The sequence below is a fragment of the Hibiscus syriacus genome, unplaced genomic scaffold (assembly GCF_006381635.1).
Source record: "Hibiscus syriacus cultivar Baekdansim isolate YM2019G1 unplaced genomic scaffold, ASM638163v2 tig00111942_pilon, whole genome shotgun sequence".
NCBI lineage: Eukaryota > Viridiplantae > Streptophyta > Magnoliopsida > Malvales > Malvaceae > Hibiscus > Hibiscus syriacus.
Window position 1 is genome coordinate 560141 of NW_024063218.1, and position 21376 is coordinate 581516.

A 21376-nucleotide genomic window follows, 5' to 3' on the forward strand; every position below is an offset into this window, starting at 1 on the left:
TAAGACAACAACCTGAAATTACGGTTTAATGTGTTGGAAGAGAGATGATGGGGGAGTTTCGATTATCCGTCTGAAATATATAGATGAAAGCAACCAAAGTACAAGCGATTAATATTAATTAAACCCTGTTTCAGACAAGTTATGTATGTTTAGTATAGTTAATTAAAGTGCGAGTATATTACATTTGGAGGAAGAAGGGTGCGGTATAATCTGAAAAACTAGGTAGATTTGTAGGGTTTGCAGGAATCTTTTAGGGTTTCTACGGCAGTTCACTACCCTATTTTCAGGATTTTTTTTAATAAAAAAAGTTGAAAAATCTACATTGTAATATCAATCAATCGGAAAAGTGTTGACGCTGAGTTTTTCTGACAAAATTGAAGCATCATTTATGAACCAATGGATATGAATCTGCACCCTCTTTTAATGTCAGATGAAAATTCGACGTTCTCCAGTTTCAGACCGAGTAGGCGGAAAGATCGATGAATCTATGGGTTTGCTTATTTATAAGGCTTAAATATATGAAATATGTCATTAGTTTTGTGTTTATTTTATTTTAATTTAATGCTTAACGTTTTATTATGTACCTTAACATGGATCACATCGTAATGGCTGTTAATTTTGATTATTAAATAATATGTGTTATAATTTGATAATTTTAAAAATTTTATTTAAAATTAAAAATTATATATATATATATAACACAAATTTTGAAATAAACTCAAAACTTTAAAAAATTTCATTTCAACCCCTAAATCTACGTCGGTTATTACCTTTTGTCGTCGACAAAGCTCCACCCAACCTCCCTCCCCTAGACGACCAAAATCTCCATGAAATCGTAACTGATCGACGGTCGATCGGCAATCAAAATTACGTTGGATCGAGATTTTCATTATAGGGTTTGCAGGATATAAAACGTTAATTCGTCATCAATCAGTCACGATTTTATAGGGGTTTTGGTCACTGAGGGAGGGGAGGTCGGGTGGAGCTTCGTCGATGGTAAAAAACGACGGCCGCCGTAGGTTTAGGAATTAAAATAAAAGTTTTCAAAGTTTTGGATTTATTTCAATTTTTCCTTTTTAATATATATATATATAATTTTAATTTTTTAATTTTAAATAAAAATTTTAAAATTATCAGATTGTGACATAAGCCACTTAACGTGAAAATTAGCACTGGTGTTGACAACTCAATCACATAAATAAATAACAGAATGAAACATTTAGGCGTTAAACTAAAACCAAAGACATACGTTGAACATCTTTTATATATTGAAGTATATTTATAATTTAACTGGAAACAGAATCTGTATGGCTTAAACTCAAAGCCTATCAATTATTTTAGTTTAATGGATGAAATATTAGATATTTTATTTAAATTTTTTATAGAAATCTACTAGTTTTATTAAAAAATGAAAATATCTAAAATTACAATAAAAATTTACAAGCATAACTATAAATGTAAACTAAATTATAATTAAGACATTTTCATATAACTATTGAGACAAAAACTAGTCACCTAGACTATACAATGACCAAATAAGGAAAATGTTAAAACCCTAACCAAAATACTTGAATAAAATAAAGATACGAACAAATCTAACTGTATCGGCAAACGAACCACAAAAATGGATGAAGTTATTGAAACACCACCTACAATTCGTAAATCAGAGTAAAGCAACGTGAGAAAACTATCAACGAATGCCAAACGTGTATCCAAATCAATCCGATGATCCAAAGCAGACAATATCAACATAATAACAAATAAACTCTATTTTGATCAGTTATGAAGATGTTAAATCCAACCTTAAGAAGAAGAAAAAGATAAACGAAAATAGTTGTCAAACAACCGGAAACTTCCAAAAGACGGAGATAAACGTGTTACAAAGACAGTGATAAACATGTCAAACTTATTCTTATTAAATAAATAAATGTTTTATTCAAATTTAAGTTAACAATATTATAAATAAAATAATGATATTAAAAATGTTATTGCATAATATGTAATAAAATTCTACTTTATTTAATTTAAAATTAGTTGACGATAGATAAATTAATAATCGATAATTAAGAGAATAATATATATTTACGTGAAATGTTAGATATGTTGGAAAACAATATTATTGTAAAATAAACAATTAGTATTAACTGGATGAATAAATTGAATTAAAAACTAATAATTCATATGATAATAATATCGTAAGAAAACTATTTGCTTAAAATTAAATTATTATAATTGAAAATATTTTATTAAAATTTATTTTAAAAAAATTAACATTTTAAATCACATTTAATTTAAACTATTGTATTTTATTTCATATTTTTAGTTATGTTCGTCTTCATTATTTTTTTAATCTTAAATTCGAATGTCAATTTTATTAAAAAGAAAAGAAACGCGTGTCAATTAGGCCGACGTACATCAAAATTACCCTAATTTTCTAGTGATAGAACCCTCTTTAAGCTTATATAATGCCGTGTCGTTCCTCCTACGGATCCACAATGGATGCTGTGAGCTGAGGTTCCTCGTCACAATAGAAAAAAAAAATGTAGAGGAAAAAAATAGAGCTTTTTCTTTTCTTTCTTTCTTTCTTCAGGTCATTCTCTTTCTTTGACTTGCCTTTGTGGGAAGATCCTCCTTTTTTGAACAGTCGTACTCTCCCTCTCTTTTTCCCACCGGCTGAAGCAGCTTCTACTTCCACTCAGTTTTTACCCGCTATCCATTTCGACCCGTCACTGCGTATACGTTTCTATACCTAATTTCTCTTCTTGATGAGCTACCAGCCGTTTTGTTATTCTGTCTGAGTCCTCTAGGGTTGCATGGGAGGCACGGGGATTTTTCCATTTCATTTGTAATTTAATGTGAAAGTTGTTACATAGATCTAAGTACCATCTAAACCTGCAATTTAATTGTTACCATTCTTTAAGGTGTTTTTATTAAATACCTGATGGGTGAGAGAGAGAGCTTTCTTCAGTCCACTCATGGGTGGGGATGGGATTTAATTAGCTGCCGACTCATTCATCCAAATACTGAGTTTGAAAAGGCCGGCCGGCCGAAGGTCACCCAGTAAATGAGTGAATGATGCGGGAGACAAATTTAATCCTAATCTTCCTGTGCTTGGACTGAAGGGAGCTCCCTCTGCTCTCATTTGATCTTTTTTTCTTGCTCATATCATGATTTTATCAGTACCTAAAGTTACTTTCCTCCAGGTTTTTCATGACAACCAACTCTTGTATATATTAAATAATTGTCCCCTGAATCTAGGGCTGAAGCTTATACTGTTTAAAGAACACCTGTTTTTTCATCTAAAGATGATTCCTTTCATTTACCCTTGATACTAGTAACTTTGAGCTTGGATTTGATTCTTCAACTTGGCGGTTGGTTTTAGGGTTTTACATATTGAATGAGTTTTCATGTTTTAGGGTTTTACATATTGAATGATTTTTTTTTATGTTTTAGGGTTTCACAGTGAAGTTGCTGTTGCGGTTTCTTGTGTAAAGCTCCACCTAAAAAGGCCAAGCGTATGAGAGGCGGCGAAGCTCACGTTCCACAAAAAAAAAAACCATCTTGGGTCTTGTACTCTAGCTGCAACAAGTTCCTAGACATGTCTCATCCTCCTCCCCCTCCCTGGTCATGTGCAATTACACAAATATCCCCCAAGTCAGTTTTAAGCTAGTGCCGGGACCAAGATTTGCAGAAGTCTGGCCAGCCCTTTTGTTTATTAGCTGTTGTTTTGGTGATTATATGATTTCCATTTCATGTAACGTATCGGTGGTGTATGTATGAGACGGTCTTCAAATGGAAGCATTTGATAAAGAAAACGGCGAGCAGTTGGGTCATTCCATAGTTCTAAAGTACTGTTAAAATTCATTACGTTTTAATGTTGTGGATGTGATTTACGGCATCATCAACTATTGTTATTATGCATTGCAACAGTAAATCAATATTATATCATTCACGATGCTATTGGACGAGCAAAAGAGATGTCCTCTCCAGCTGAGCTGAATTCCGAAGAAATCCTACTTTAAACATGGGCAATTCCGTGTATATATACATATAGGGGATGGATCTTGCAACATCTAAAAATTTTATATATGTTAAATTTTTTTATTGATAATTTATTATTGTCGTTAAATTTGTTTTATGTTAAAATATGTTAAGTTCATTTCCTCAATATAAATTTAATCATTTTTAAGTGAATTTGAGAGGTTTGAGAAGATAAATATTATATTTTAATCTAGTTTTATTAGATGATTATCGAAAGAGTACAAGTATTAAAAATATTGAATCTTTAGATGAGTTTTTATAAATTGTGTGAAATTAATTTGAAAGGAATAAGTATAGACGAAATATGAATATGTTAATATCGATCTTATTACATATGATTGATTGATAAATAATGAATATAAACCAAATTGATACATAAAAAGAAGTTTAATGTTAAAATTGAACAAGTTTAATGATAAAATCTATTAGTAAGCTAGAATTCACGGAAAAAGTAATCATATGGTAAATGGCTTTATTGTCCTAATTGAACTTGAAATTTATAACATTAAAATTGAAGTAAATAATGAAAATAATACGACATATCTAAAGTTCATTGATATTTGATATAATTTATCTATTATTTTCAATGTTATTTTCCTGTAAAAGATTATATGAAGAGAAGATAGATAAACAAAATCCCCCCTGGGCACCAACCAATTATGTTTTATGCATTTCTTTAGATCATTAGCTTCATTATGTCTATGAGTGGTTTCCCTTTTACCTTTCCAGGCTTACAAACACTATGCTAAATATGGGATCAAGATTTTCTTTTTGCGACTGACGAATCATCTTGCACCACCTTTAACAAGCACAACTGACTTAGTTTTTTGTCATTATTCTGATGAATGATGATAATAGTTTCTTTTTTATTTTCCTTTTATGGTCTTTATTCTTTTTTACAAAAAAGAAGTTAAATGATTCATATTTTAGATTCATATTTTAGGTACTATGTTGCCAGTAGTTTCAGATTGCAATTTCCATTGCCAATAATATGGCCGCAGGACCAGCTCCCTACTGTCCAGACCACTTCATTTCTCAGCATGCCATGCCACACTCCCTTCAAAGGAGCATTCAATTAAAAACCATACAACGGCCATATTAAATCATGGATAACGTTTTCAAACCCAACTAGCATCTGTGTGGGCGGTCCAATAATGTCATTTTCAAGGTTTATGGCCTAGGAAAGCGTGATGAAACATTGGGGGTTCAAGCACAACCATATTGGGGTCAAGAAAAGGGGATAAGATATGCCTCTAATGTAAACACGACATCAGCCACAAGGTCTCGGAACTTGAGCATGGAAGGGAATATGATGGAGATGTTTGAGGTTGGGCCTTGTGAAGATGACTTCCATCTGGGTTTTCTCATAGGTCAAAGGTTCCGTGATCAAATAAGAAGTAGGTTGGCCGGAGACCTCATTCTTCAAAACCAACTCCTTCCTTTTGCTCGAACCACACAAGCACAGCCGCTGATCAAAGCACTCTCGGAAACTAACCAGAACAAATTCCCAAGATACTGGGATGAACTTTTAGGGACTGCAGAAGGAAGCGGAGTGCCGATACTGCAGATAATACTTGTCAACTTGAGAAAGGAGATACTCCCGTTCATTTCAAAAGCAGCAATGAATTCAAATGCTGATACTGCAGATGACTGTTCTGATATTCTTATCGTTGGGGATTCGATGGCCATAGCAGCTCATAACGAGGATGCTAACGTTGCTCTAGTCGGACACACGTACGCTTTAGCTTCCTCTATCCTGTTTAGATTCTAGGAAAGAGTGCAATATGTATAAAAATCAATGTTCATAACATGTACCATTTCTCTGCTGAATTCACAGCTACTTGATCAAAGGAAAACTGTCAAATGGATTATCCTTCGTAGCTTACACATATGCAGGAGAGCTTCCAAGTTGTGCTTTTGGATTTAATAGTCAAGGGCTGGTAAAATTTCTTTCATGCATATGACTGTTTATAGAAAAGAAAAGAAAAGATAAAACATGATTGTCAATTCAATGAAATCAAATATTTCCTTCATACCTACCTTAGGCATTCACACTGAATTCAGTACCCCCAGCTGAAGCTGAGATTGTACCAGCTGGCATTGGAAGGAACTTCGTCTCTAGGGACCTTCTCGAAGCAACTAGCATCACAGATGCATTAGATGTAAGATCCTCTAATGTTTATTTCTTGTATCTGATGAAATTTAAAATCAGCCTGGTCATTAAGGTAGTGATAGATGGATTGATTCTAGAGAATACGCTCAGCAGAAGTTTCCGTGGGACACAGTTACAATTTAATTGATATACAGAGGCGCATGATCTTGAATGTAGAAACTGCATCAAGATCGAGAGTTTCAGTTCACGAGGTTGGCACAACACCATTTTTCCATGCAAACATGTATCTCCATCTTCAGGTTCAGCAGGTAAACAATAGAACATATAAGAGAAAGAATCCTTCTGACCAGCTTAGATGGCTGTTGGTGTCATTTTTCAGTTTCAGGTTGTTAGGAAAGTCTGTTATTAGCAGCTAACTGTTGGAGGGAAGGTTAGCTATTTGCAGTTCTCTTTCATTCAGTGTATAAATAAGCTGTTTAGACCATATCCGTACTCATCATCTGATAATTTCTCAAGAAATTACACACCCATTCATTATCTCTTCCTCTCTATTTTTGTAATTTCCCCTTTTTTAGATTCGATTGCTTTGTTCGAGAGTTATTCCCACAACCCTTAGTTCTCCTACTTTAGCCTTAGTCCCTAGCTACCAGAATTTCCTAGTATCACCATTTCAGGGCAAGAGCACCTCACCACCACCTTAATTGTCATGCCAAGTTTCACATTCAGCACATTAGAGCTGATATTATCTTACGGCTAGATTTATAAATGGCCACTGAGCTGAATCTCAAAATTGTCATTTTGTCCTATCGACTTACAAGGAATAGCAGTGAAAAAGCTTTCTATATGATAAATCCAGATGTATTGAACTGAAATAAATGTTTTGCAATATAGGTACATGACGAGAACTCAATAAGCAGGAAAAAAAGAGCATCTGCTCTACCACAAGGATCAAAAACCGATTTTCTGTCTCTATTAGGTGATACAGAAGATACAAAGTACCCCATCTACATGACAGGTAAAAATTGAAGGATGGGAATGTAGAGCAGCTTCTATTCAATGGTAATTTGTAAACTAAAACTTACTCTTATTGGTATTACTGCAGGTCCAACTCTTTATACACTCTGCACGGCTCTAATTGATTTGGATGAAAAAACACTTACAATAATTGAAGGAAATCCAAAGAAGGGAAAAATTTCTCATGTCTTCTCAATGTCTTCAAACGATTTCAACAGCGAATCGGTCGACTCTGGTTAATGGGCATCTCTAGAACATTTTATGCTGGTTCATAGAGGCCAACCATGTGACCATCAATGCAACGCATGGCGGCAACCTGAAAATAATGATGAAATTCAGACTGGCAGCTTCAGTTCACTATCGAGCTAAGCATAAGAATATCAGGGGTGAAGAAATAATGAAGTTAATACCTTGCCATGGATTTCATATTTGATGGGACCATCTAGTTCAGCTCCTAATGCCATTAGTTTTGTTACCGTACTGTTAATGTCACTCACCGTGAATGATAAAACTGAAGAGTAACCATTCTGGATCACATTATCACTGTCAAACAAAACTGGGTCAGAATTATCTATTTTCAACACAGCTTTTACTCTCTTTCTCTCTTTATTTTTCATGGACAATCGTATAATTATAAAAGCTCAGTAAATCTCGGACTACACAAAATCTTACTCATTTTGTGCATCTCTAACCAAGATCAAAATCATCAAAGAAAACTGAATGAACTTCCATGTCGGTAAAGCAATAATGTTGAAGTAGTACCATGGGGATTGCATTAGAGCAAGCTTGAGAGGACCAGACTGAAGTTCGGCCCACCGAAGCGTGCAGATGTTGACGGAGAAGTCGAGACCTTGCGAGTAGAACTTCGTCGCCTTGGGAACGTCCCTGTGGAGTTGGAGCAACCACCTAAACGACGCCGCCGCCATCGCCCTCCTTTTCGATTCAATTCCTCAATTTGCAGCTGCTCAGCCCAAAACATCCGATGCCATCTTGTATGTTACCTTTATGAGTTTCCCTAAGGCCAGGCCCAGACCCAACATACCAAAATGGAAAATAACATTTTTGGTGGATATGTATTATTATTTAATAATGATATAAGATTATAATATTTGATTAATTAATTAAAAATATAAAATTATTTCTTAACAATTATTCTTCATAATATTATTTTTTAAAGTAAATTTTTCATAATTTAAAGGTAATATTGTCTGATTCGATTCGAATTGATTTCGAAAATAAGATGAGAATGCCACAATTTTGACCAGAACTAGACATGAAAAATAAGATTTTCGAAAATATATAATCTAAACAATTCATTGGGATAAAGTGAATTAAATCAAAATTGTAACTTCATCTGATTCGTAGCTATACTGTGATATTAATACTCAAATATACAGACAAAAATTTCCAGAATTACAGATTGCAACATGGAGCATTCTTATAAACCACAATGTTGGACTGAAAAGCAATGCAGATGCAGCCATTCCCGGAGTTAACCGAGTTCTTCAGCTTATTGTTCAAAGTAAAAACACCACTTTGAGCTATGACTTGCCCTTGAATATTTTTAAACGAGAACGTTGCCCTTTGGACCTTGCTTCAAGAAGCTTGGCCTTCAAAGAGTGATCCTTCGTAGCTGGAGGTAGCTTCGAGGAAGATTTCGACAAGTCCATCTGGGGTGTAATTTTCGTCATCCATTGCCGCACTGGGCTAGGCTGGTTCCTCCATGGAGCGTAACTACAAGAAGCCTCACCACAGTCGTTTTCCTCGTTCATATTCCTGCCTTCCGACAATGTGGTATGATTTCTTATCAAGTTGTCCGGTACATAATTTGAGCTTAGTCCATGTATCTCATCAAGCTTATTCTTTCTTCCCTTGTTGCTATATTGAGTAGCTTGTTTTTCCAAAATTGTTGCTTCAGTGGTGTTCCCTACAACAAGTTCTTGTTCTATATGTGCCAACTGGACTTTTTATTTTCATTACTCGTAGCTCTGGCCATCTTTTCTTCAGATTTAACTTGCAAGCCGGATGGATGCCGACTTTTAATCTTCTCATGAGATGAAAGTTTTTTCTCAACATGATTTGATTTCATTAGTTCCTCGCCGTCACAGATTAGAGCTTCATCTTCATGTGAATTCATGCCGGCACTGCTTGGTTTGTTCAGCTCAAAACAATTTGAATGATTACTATCAGAATCTTCCTCATCACAAACATCTTTACTTGCACTTACAGCCTCATTTAAAGGGATCGATTCAAGTGACTTCCTTCTATCCTTTCGTGACAAATAATCAGTACACTTGGAAACCGAACTACCAATGTGTTTAGCTTGAAGGAAGGCCTCTATTTCAAAACCTAATCTGTCTACTGTTGAATTCTGTTCAGAGAAACCAGACTGAGCTTCTTCTAGTTTAATTTGTGCCCGCTCGTCAAGCCATGATTCAGATATATGAAGAATCAAACGATCGTGGTCAGCCACTCCTGTCCAATCTTCGTTGGATTTCTGTCTTAGTGTATGCACCTCCTGTTCGTAGCTTTTGATTCCCTTGGCAAACTCATCGCAAAGATTTTCCAAAGCTTCCTTGATTTCCTTTCCCTGTCAAGGTCTTTCAAGGCATTAGAAAGAGAAACTTTTATCTCAGAGACTTCATGAGCTAACTTCCTGTGTAGATTCTCGGATCGTTTTCTTAACTTTCTTTCATCTTCTAGCTCATCCCTTGCCGACTGTACAGCAGCATGAACCCGGTCCTGTTCTTTACTCTTCCAAACCAATTTGTCTTCAGCAATCTGCTTCATCAAACCATCAATTTCGCGACGACATGCTTGCTGATCTCGTAGCAAATCCTTGATCCTAACACGGGCATGATCTAATTCTTTCTTCAATGCTTTAATCAATGATATATTGGATGCATGTTGTTCTTCCAGACTCCAAATATGGTTTAGTACTTTCAGCAGTTCTGTAGATGTTTTGAGATTATAATGTGACTCACCGATTCTTCCCCTAAAACATACGGAACTGCTAGGTGTGACTGCAGGATTATAAGGTGCCACCTGAAAAGGGAGGAAATGCATGTTGAGACTATAGATGGGCCGGAATGTGAAAAAAACAAGAGGGAAAGACCTACAAATAAGCAAACAATACATAAGTGATTCCTAAGGAGGATCTTATATGGGAAAGGAAGTTATCTGCATTCAATTTCCGCACCGTTGTTTCTGTTAATATCAACGTTTAAGAAATTCTAATCAAATGCATTCATATTAACTCAAATAACACCCTATTAACTCAATTCTCAAATGCTTTCCCAGGACAAGCATCCTATGTATTTCTATGATTTGAATAAAACACAAGATATATATATATATATATATATATATATATATATAATGTAGATGTCATGAACACCCAGCTATGCTATTATCAACTTAGAACCTAACTCCATAACATAAAGAATTAAATTTTAGTTAGAGATTTAGGGGAAATTAGTCAGACCATAACCAAGACGAATCAACTTGGTCACAAGGCTCATGCTTGTCTTCCCATATGCAGGACTCCTAAAAACCATTCTTCCCTTAGCTCTAAGTCGAGTAGCTTCAGTTGAAGTATCAATTTAAGAAAGAACTATATTCGTTCGGCTTGGGGGCTTTGTAGCTTATGTTTCTTATATAGTAGATATATTGCTGCTGATGCTGTAGGTTGTATTGGTTTGATTGCTACATGCAACTATGCATTTGAGCCGTGTGTGCGACCAAATTTCCTATTATGCAAATATCCATTTTCAGTAGGAAGAAAAGAAAATTCACCTCCATTGAACTGCCATAGCTTGCAGGCGATACAGGCTGTAGGACATGATTATTGTTTCCAATCGATCGATGGTGTTTCATCAGTGTTTGAGCAATATGCCTCCTCAAACTGCTAGAACTCTCTGGCTGATATAAGAAACAAAACAGAAAGTTAGAGACAGAAGGTTTTTTTACAACCTCTAAAACTTTGTTCTTGGCTGAAGACATTGTCCTGAAGGCACCATAGACTGGATTAAATCAACTACTACTTTGCTGGGTCATATATTTATTAATAATTATTTATAAAATGATTCTCATTCTTCATTCATTGTAAGCCAGTTTAGCACCATTAGGTTTTAAACTTGTTTAGAAAGGTTGACAAATTATTTTTTCCCTAATCACACGTGAAAAAAAGAACATTACAAACTTATAATCTAATCTAACAGACAAGAAAAACTCTATGGATCAACAAAAACATAGTAAAAATTTTGGCATATGGATCATATGTAGACGGAAAATATAGATTTATCAACATAAACTGTAAACATCATCTCAACCCAGTTGGAAAAGAAGAAGAAGAAGAACAAACATATTCTAATTTACCAAATACAAGACCCAAATTACCAAATCAATCAACACCAATCTCACCAACTAATAGGAAGGGGGAACCCTTAAAAAAAGGAAAATGCACATGCACCTAAACAGAAGTAAAGCATGGAACAAAAAAAAGGAACTGAAATACCTGGTCAGGGTCGGAATTGGGCCTAGGGTCAGCCAAGAAATGAGAAAAATCAACGGCTTTGTTCTGGTGGTGGTGACGTTGGTGGTACCGGCCATTAGTGTTGTTAACACCATCTCTATGCATTTTATAATGGGGAGGGTAACGATGGAACTCCCACAATGAAGCCGCTAACTTCCTTGCAGAAACAGCTGCAGGAGGAGGAGGAAGAGGAAGAGGAAGAGGAAAAATAGTTGTAATGATGAAGGAGAGCCTGAGAGTCGTAAAGTTTCCAAAGAGTGGGGTACAGAGACCTCTTGTTTTCCTATTCCCTACCAATAATACCCTCCGACTCAACATTTCACGCAAATTTTCCTCCTGTTCTGCCAACCCTTCTCCACTTTTTTCTGCCCTTTTTCATCTCTCTCGCTCTCTCGCTCTCTCGCTAGCTTCAGAAGTGTTCTATACAAAACTAGCCTATCATTTTCTTTTCTTTCTACTGTTTCTTTGCTCTGGGTTGTAGTTTCTACAGTATTTTTTAAGGGTGTTCCTTCTTTAAGAGAATAGTACTGTGATCGATCTTCCATGAAGCATTGACAAACAAACAAACAAAAAAAAAGGTTTAATTTTTGAATTGATTGGATTACCTGTCAAGCATTTAGTTGGGAACCGCCGAATATCTAACATAAATCTTCAAAAGTCTTTTATTTTGTTTTGAATTTTATGTAAAAAATGGTTTAAGATTTATCCCTTATATTAGTTTATCCCTAAAATTGTAATGAAACCAAAGTTTATATAATTTGTATACACCGCGATATTAATTAATCAAAATATACAAACACAAAACAAAACTTTCTAGAGTTATATATTGCAACATGCAGATTAATGTGCATCATGGCGGGTATTCATATAAAACACAATGCTCGCTGATCACGTAGCACATCTTTAATCCTAACACAGACATGATCTAATTCATTCTTCAATGCTTTTATTAATGATATATTGGATGCATGCTGTTATACCAGGCTCCAAATATGGTTTAGTACTATCATCAGTTATACCGCCCCAAATCCTGAGTTACCTAAATTAAATAAATTAGTTAGTTAAAGGCTTGTTCTAAATTTGGACTTAGTTGGTCTTGGGTTGAGTCCAATAAGAGATAAAAAAAAGGGTATTTTTAATATTAAGATGGAAGAGGGAGGATTAGAAGTGCAATTAACCCTTTTTTCAAAACAAAAGCTGAAGATGATCTCATGTTTGTTATTCTCCTCCTTTATCCCACCAAACAATCTTCCTTGTCTCATTCTTTTATTCTTCTTCCTCTTCAATTGTTGAGCGAAAGTAGACGCTTTTAGATTTACAAATTTAGTTTGAATTTGACATGGTAAGAATATTCATCCCCACCCTTCAAGCTTTCATCCCTAAAATCAAGTTTTGACCATAGAAACTAAAAATGAGTGTTCGTGGGAGTTTAAGAGACCAAGTGATTCCAGCTTGTTTTTAGTGGATTTAAGTTTTTAGAAGTGTCCTTTAACTTTCAATCCAACCCCTAGATGAGTTAGTAATTCATTTATTTGTCTTTGATTAGTGAACGAAGTGGGAGAAAGCTCCAAGACTAGAAGGAATGAGAAATTGACCATTTGATGATTAGAGGACGTTTCCAGTAGCTAGGAAGCCAAGATAGCACATTCACAACTCTTTCATACCATTTGCGAGCCATTAAAATACATTCTATGTAACACCCCAACCCGTACCCAACCCGGATACGAGTCCGAGATGTCACATTGACATTTCAAAACCTTTATTCTTGTAAAATAACTGAACATTTGAACTTATATTAAGAAAATACGATCATGTATTGTTCAATTGTGTTTGGTATAAAATTTTGAGATAAAAATATATTTATGAACAGTGAAATACGAAATGTACAATACCGTGAACAATGTCATGAACAGTAACTTTCGTAAAACGTTCATAAAACTCGTAAAAATTTAATCGTTCATTACTTTGCATTTATATTTACATAAATACGTTTAAAACATTACAAAACTCGATCAGAGCATAAATACTTAATTTACCGACGCTATTTACATGCCAACCTATTTAACCCATAACAATACATACGATTTAATCGACTTCTGATCTGACCTTCAAGTGGAGTTATGTTGTTCTGCTGAGCTTATAATGAATCTCTCTTCTTTTCAGTACCTACGTGTAAAACACTTACATGTTAAGTCATCGACTTAGTGAGGCATAATAATATTAATAATGAAATACAATAAGTCATTTCATATACATATGAAAATATCATATACTTATTCACTCATGTCATATATAATTCCATGTAAATAATAATAATAACATAATAACATGTAATAATACAAACACTTTTTATACCTTTTGTAAGCACATGTACATTATTGAGAACTTAAGGTATTTGAGTACATTGAGGTTGTGCACCACTGTGCTTTCACCACAGCTCATATAAATGTCCCGAAAGACCTATCTAGAGGTCATATAAAACCTCGACAACTGTCCATAGATCCCGAAGAACCTAGGTAAACTGTCCATATGTTTCTTAGAACATAGGTATACTGTCCATATGTCCCTAAAGACATAGGTAAACCCTCGACTCTTGGCATGTCAATTATACCACTAGCTCTCATATCACATAACATGGGCATTATTATTTATGCATTTCATATCACTTGTTCTTTCTTTTCTGTCACATAACACAGTATGTGTAACCATATATCTTATATCATATGACTTTCTAATATTCTCATATTTTATTATAATGTATTCATTTCATTCTCTATGTCCTTATCACATAGCTTATTTCTCATTCATATGCCACATAGCTCGCATCACTTTGCATGGTTTCACATAAACATATATATCATATTTTGTTCACATATATTTCCCATATATACATCACATAGCACATATATCTCATAGTTCTTTCACATAGCTTACTATCATATTTTCATATCATTTGTCTTATAATAGATTATTATATCATCACTTGTTTCCTTTCTACCTATTCACAATCACACTAACATGTACTCGCACCTATCATTTAACATATACACTCATATAATCAAGCATACATACATTTCATGTCATTCATATTACATAATGTAGTCATGTAAATCATGTCACATACAATAACATTTTAAGAGTTACTTCTTACTATAGTAACTCCGTCACTGGCTCATCGCTAGCCAATGTTCTTCTATAACATAAGCACAAATTAAATTGCACTCACCTTAGCCTTGCTTGCTTTGATTCAATCCTAACTCTTCGATTGTTCCGTAACTCGTTTAGGCTCGATATCTACATAAATATAATTTCCGAGATGATTATCAAAAGCCTAAACCTTATAACTTGATGTTAATAACTCAAGCTAATTTAATGAACCAAAATTTCATTTTTTTCCTTTAAGGGTGTATCGATGCACTATGGGTGCATCGGTACATAAAATAGCTTCGAACTCCCATGCATCGATGCACCCCTTAATGCATCGATGCACATTCAAAAATTATCTTAGTGCATCGGTACATACTCCTAGTGTATCGATGCACCTGTCCAAAATAGCCCGAAATTCATCAATACTTCACCCAATTTTCATATATAAAATCCTTATCGTGCTACTAAACTCATCTATAACAAATTTAACTAATTTCTATCATTCCAACACTTTATAATCTCCCATATCTCATTCAAATTCTTAAAACTAAGAATCATACCAAAATTTCCATGTAATCCAAACTTATTTCTAACACCTATAACTTATTATTTATACCTATGACAAGTCAAATTCAACTTCTAAATCCATTTATACATCTTTATTCAAAATTTCACTTATCCACTTCCTATCTTTAATCCTTCATAACTTACAAATCTTTGAGTTTCTAAGTCCATTTTTCCTTCCTTCATGTTTCCTAAAGCTTCATGAATCAAAACAATGTTTGAATTTAAAGGATTAACCAAAAGAAAATCAACTCACCTTGGCTTGGGTTTCACGTTGGAGAGGAAGAATATGAAGAGAGAAGAGGGAAGAGTAATCTGTGGAAACTTAATTATGATTCATATGGGTTTATAAAATACCCACTATCATTATTTTATTCATTTCTTTGTTCAATGACCATCCAGCTCAGTTGGTAGAGCACAAGGTTCTTAACCTTGAGGTCGTGAGATCGAGTCCCACGGAGGGCATTTCATAATTCGGAGGTCTCTTACGGAAACTGCTCTCAACCTGGTGTTGGGGCAGTCTACTATATTACCTCTCCCTTACCCCATACATATGGGAAAATGGACAGCCATTTTTGTTCAATGACCCTTTTTCCCTTTGACTCTCTCAATAATTACCAATAACCCTTCAGATATTATTTTCAAATAAATCATTGAACTTTTCCACTTTAATCACCAAATTCTGAAATTTTACAATTTAATCACTAACTCATAGTTTGGGATGTTACAAATCTCCCCTCCTTTTAAGAAAATTCGCCCTCGAATTTTCATTGCCCACATTGGTAAGAACATATCTTCTAATATTCTCATGTTGCTTCATTTACTTAATCTTTCCTGTTCATCGCTAACAGACTTATCTTTTTTTTCCTTACTCAATTCTTCATATACATCCGACTTTTATAAATCCATATAATGTCACTCATTATATAGACAGTACTCCAATCCTTATTACTCAATATTATGAATCAATTGATTTCCTTCATCATTATTTAATCGCTTTACATCATAAATCATATATTTACCCATTCCTTAATTCTTGTATGTACTACAATACACAAACTTTTTTTCCATATAATCTCACGTACTTGTCTAAGGAATAATCACCCTTTTATAACAAAAGGTGCTAACTTACTTCAATCCTTCAATTACCTTTTTCTTTTATACATCTTTATCATATCCCTGATCATATAGATAGTAACATCAATTCTTATTACTCAAAATCCTAAATCATTCACTTTCTTCATAAGTCTCTAATTACTAACTTTTATTCTATCATTATTCATCTACATCTTAACTTCCTTAATACTTATGAATCATTCTTTATCTCTCTGTCCACGTCCACTTGATCCATAAACATAACCTTAAATTCTCATTGCAGATAATTAATGTATACACTTTGCCAAAATCCAACAATTTTGATATAGTCTTATGAACATTTTTTTTATACTAACTCATACTTTATATCTCATCATAATTCTTGTCATACTTGAGCTTTTAAACTTCATCATTTAATTTCCTTAGTCCTTTACTTATCCACAAATCAAAATATCCTTGTAACATATATCATATCTTTTCTTCGGGCTCTCATACTCTTTTCATATCGCTTATACTTATCCTTGATTACTGACCTTCATCGCATCTTCGTAACTTTGATAATCCACTTTACTTATACATAACCTCTTCCTTTACCATCTCTTATACTTGTATTTTTATTCCTCAAAGCTCCCTTTAAATCCTGTAAATACTCTTCTCATTGCCTTAATCATATATATAGGATCCAAATACATAACCATATTCAAATCCATATCATACTCGATTAACTCACTTTATATTTTCCTTTAATCTTTTAACTCTATCACATTTACTCTTACGGCTAGTCAATAACAACTGTTCAATCTAGGGAACAAGCCCTAATCAACTAATCATATACATCATTTCCAATCAGAATTATATTCACCATAGTTCTCTTAACTTATCAAATCCATATTCATTCTCATACATCATGTAATTTCCATTATTCAAACTCAACATTATAACTTCATTTATCTTGTAAACTTATCACCACTGCACTTATTCTTGAACTCTTCCAAAATAATTCTCTCCATTTCTTGGTCTTTTGATATTCTCTAATCCGTATGAATTGATTAACTTTATTCATTTCCAATCTTACTTCAAATCCACTGAATAGTCATTCATCAACTTATTAGGAAATTCAATTCTCTAAATTTTAATGGGACACTTTCAATATATCTTATTTATCCAAACATTGTGCCCTAATAGATTTATCACGGTCACATCACTATAAATAACTTCTTGTTAAATTCTCAATTCTTTTACCAATTTACTGCTAATATATATATATATATATTAATATGCAAGTTCAAATCAATCAATATCGTAACATATTTATTACACAATAGAAAGGTACCTGTTATTATCTATGGATCATCAAAATCTTCATTGGTATTAATATTATATATTCGAGCAGTGGAACGTATTTCCTGTTGAGTAGAGGATTTAGGTTAACTTCTGCCTCTTCCTCTACCCCTTCCTCTTTAAGACATCGAAGCAGATCGCTCCAACTGTACAGGCTCTTCTGTCCCCAATGGACAATCTCTCATAAAATATCATGTTTCCCGACATCGGAAACAAGATCCAGATTTAAATCTACACGTCCCACCGTGATATCTTCCACAAGTCTGACAATGTCTCTGTTATGCTCTTCCATCACCAGACCCTACTGATTGGGTCTGTCTAGTTCTCATCCAATTTAATTCTCTAACGGAGGACACCACTGATCCAGACCTTGCCTGAGACTGAAAACCAGAATCTCTACCTCTCTTGGGTGGTGCAGAACTCGATGAAGCCCCGGTTCTTTTAGATAGTTGGGTTCTTTGATCCCCAAACCTTTTATTCTAAGCTCTCTCTAGTGCTTTAGCACGATTTACTATTTCTTGAAACGAGGATAAGTTCAACACTATTAATATTTCTTTCAACCTCAGGCGCAAGCCCTCTACAAACCACTCACATGCATCCTTCTATGTTGGGATCAACTCAGCCGTAAAATGACTTAACTTATTAAACTCGCACTCGTACTCATACACTATACGATTCATCTATTTCAGATTCAAGAATTATTGTTTTATTTGCTCGATAAACTGGTCTCCTATATACTTGTGCTTAAACTCTTTTAAGAACAGAGACCATGTCACTTGATCACTGGTCATTCTCAAAGTGACATTTGTCCACCAAATTCTCGCTTGCCCACGAAGCAAGGAGATCAATCCGTCCAACTTCTCCACATCAGAACAGTAGAGTCCTTCTAACATAATTTTAACATCATTGAGCCAAAAGTCCGCAGCAACAGGACCTTCTTCGGCTTCACCTTTAAACTCTGGAGCTCCTAAACCCTTGAACTCCTTACAACATTCATTCTTGGAGTTGAAGTAGCAGGAGGTTGGAAACGTGTCAATATTGCATATAATGTTCTAAAGAACACATCTTGATCAGCTACAGACACTTCAGAAGGTGTTTGTTCTTCACTTTGCCTGGCCAGGGCAGGTGAATTACTACTTTCAGCGGGCCGATCATCTCTCGCTTGACTTTGAGAACTATCATGTTTGGATATCTAATAGAAGTAAACATATCATTCTATTAGCAAAACAACATACTCATTACCATACCAGATCAGAAGTTTTCGCTATTTTGTTGGCATGTACACCTATAAAGATACTCTAGACTTCGTTTTTAGCCTAGAATCGGCTAAATCGTAGCTCTGATACCATTAAATGTAACACCCCAACCCGTACTCGACTCGGATACGAGTCCGAGATGTCACATTGACATTTCAAAACCTTTATTCTTGTAAAATAACTGAACATTTGAACTTATATTAAGAAAATACAATCATATATTGTTTAATTGTGTTTGGTATAAAATTTTGAGATAAAAACGTATTTATGAACAGTGAAATATGGTATGTACAGTACCGTGAACAGTAATGAACAGTGCCATGAACATTGCTACAGTGCATCGATGTATTGCTACAGTGCATTGATGCACCAAAATTTCGAAGCAAAATTTTGCATCGATGCACTGCTACAGTAACTTTTGTAAAACGTTCATAAAACTCGTAAAAATTTAACTGTTCATTACTTTGCATTTATATTTACATAAATACGTTTAAAACATTACAAAACTCGATCAGAGCATAAATACTTAATTTACCGACGCTATTTACATGCCAACCTATTTAACCCATAACAATACATACGATTTAATCGACTTCTGATCTGACCTTCAAGTGGAGTTATGTTGTTCTGCTGAGCTTATTTTGGATCTCTCTTCTTTTTGGTACCTACGTGTAAAACACTTATACGCTAAGTCATCGACTTAGTGAGGCATAATAATATTAATAATGAAATATAATAATGCATTTCATATACATATGAAAATATCATCTACTTATTCACTCATGTCATATATAATTCCATGTAAATAATAATAATAACATAATAACATGTAATAATACAAACACTTTTTATACTTTTTGTAAGCCCATGTACATTATTGAGAACTTAAGGTATTTGAGTACATTGAGGTAGTGCACCACTGTGCTGTCACCATAGCTCATATAAATGTCCCGAATGACCTATCCAGAGGTCATATAAAACCTCGGCAACTGTCCATAGGTCCCGAAGAACCTAGGTAAACTGTCCATATGTTCCTTAGAACATAGGTATACTGTTCATATGTCCCTAAAGACATAGGTAAACCCTCGACTCTTGGCATGCCAACTATACCACTAGCTCTCATATCACATAACATGGGCATTATCATTTATGCATTTCATATCACTTGTTCTTTCTTTTCTGTCACATACCACAATATGTGTAACCATATATCTTATATCATATGACTTTCTAATATTCTCATATTTCATTATCATGTATTCATTTCATTCTCTATGTCCTTATCACATAGCTTATTTCTCATTCATATGCACATAGCTCGCATCACTTTGCATGGTTTCACATAAACATATATATCATATTTTGTTCACATATATTTCCCATATATGCATCACATAGCACATATATCTCATAGTTCTTTCACATAGCTTATTATCATATTTTCATATCATATGTCTTATAATAGATTCATATATCATCACTTGTTTCCTTTCTACCTATTTACAATCACACTAACATGTACTCGCACCTATCATTTAACATATACACTCATATAATCAAGCAAACATACATTTTATGTCATTCATATTACATAATGTAGCCATGTAAATCATGTCACATACAATAACATTTTAAGAGTTACTTCTTACCATAGTAACTCCGTCACTGGCTCATCGCAAGCCAATGTTATTCTATAACATAAGCACAAATTAAATTGCACTCACCTTAGCCTTGCTTGCTTTGATTCAATCCTAACTCTTCTATTGTTCCGTAACTCGTTTAGGCTCGATATCTACATAAATATAATTTCTGAGATGATTATCAAAAGCCTAAACCTTATAACTTGATGTTAATAACTCAAGCTAATTTAATGAACCAAAATTTTATTTTTCCTTTAGGGTTGTATCGATGCACTATGGGTGCATCGATACATAAAATAGCTTCTGACTCCCATGCATCGATGTACCCCTTAATGCATCGATGCACATTCAAAAATTATCTTAGTGCATCGGTATATACTCCTAGTGTATCGATGCACCTGTCCAAAATAGACCGAAATTCATAAATACTTCACCCAATTTTCATGTATAAAATCCTTATCGTGCTACTAAACTCATCTATAACAACTTTAACTAATTTCTATCATTCCAACACTTTATAATCTCCCATATCTCATTCAAATTTTTAAAACTAAGAATCATACCAAAATTTCCATGTAATCCAAACTTATTTCTAACACTTATAACTTATTATTTATACCTATGACAAGTC

At 34.1% G+C, this 21376-nt stretch overlaps 3 protein-coding genes and 1 pseudogene across 3 annotated transcripts in view; 2 read left to right on the forward strand and 2 right to left on the reverse strand.

Annotated features, from left to right (window-relative positions):
* The first annotated feature begins 263 nt into the window (after positions 1-263).
* Positions 264-21376, forward strand: part of LOC120173301 (calcium-dependent protein kinase 1-like) — a 33047-nt gene continuing 11934 nt past the window's right edge. Inside the window, exons 1-2 of the mRNA XM_039180505.1 lie at positions 264-307; positions 16605-16607. The gene's annotated coding sequence lies outside the window, so the exon portion shown is untranslated. The remainder of the gene's footprint in view (positions 308-16604; positions 16608-21376) is intronic.
* LOC120173303 lies at positions 5279-7788 on the forward strand. The gene is made up of 6 exons (XM_039180506.1): positions 5279-5775; positions 5879-5981; positions 6087-6203; positions 6292-6462; positions 7046-7169; positions 7257-7788. Exons 1-6 carry the CDS (start codon positions 5339-5341, stop codon positions 7406-7408), a joined length of 1104 nt encoding a protein of 367 aa, XP_039036437.1. The 5' UTR covers positions 5279-5338; the 3' UTR covers positions 7409-7788.
* Positions 7245-8182, reverse strand: LOC120173306. Its single transcript, XM_039180509.1, has 3 exons — positions 7931-8182; positions 7579-7711; positions 7245-7484 (listed from the first exon to the last, which is right to left on the reverse strand). The coding sequence occupies exons 1-3, from the start codon at positions 8092-8094 to the stop codon at positions 7428-7430; spliced, it is 354 nt and encodes a 117-aa protein (XP_039036440.1). The 5' UTR covers positions 8095-8182; the 3' UTR covers positions 7245-7427.
* LOC120173302 lies at positions 8589-12077 on the reverse strand (annotated as a pseudogene).

Excerpts from the sequence above, each read along its gene's own strand:
- LOC120173303 (XM_039180506.1), top strand. The coding sequence starts at position 5,339 with ATGGAAGGGAATATGATGGAGATGTTTGAGGTTGGGCCTTGTGAAGAT. Across the intron at positions 6,204-6,291 it reads GCATCACAGATGCATTAGAT|AGAATACGCTCAGCAGAAGT; the intron begins GTAAGATCCTCT and ends GATTGATTCTAG. Across the intron at positions 7,170-7,256 it reads GTACCCCATCTACATGACAG|GTCCAACTCTTTATACACTC; the intron begins GTAAAAATTGAA and ends GTATTACTGCAG.
- LOC120173306 (XM_039180509.1), bottom strand. The coding sequence starts at position 8,094 with ATGGCGGCGGCGTCGTTTAGGTGGTTGCTCCAACTCCACAGGGACGTT. Across the intron at positions 7,712-7,930 it reads GCTCTAATGCAATCCCCATG|TGATAATGTGATCCAGAATG; the intron begins GTACTACTTCAA and ends TTTGTTTGACAG. Across the intron at positions 7,485-7,578 it reads AATATGAAATCCATGGCAAG|GTTGCCGCCATGCGTTGCAT; the intron begins GTATTAACTTCA and ends CATTATTTTCAG.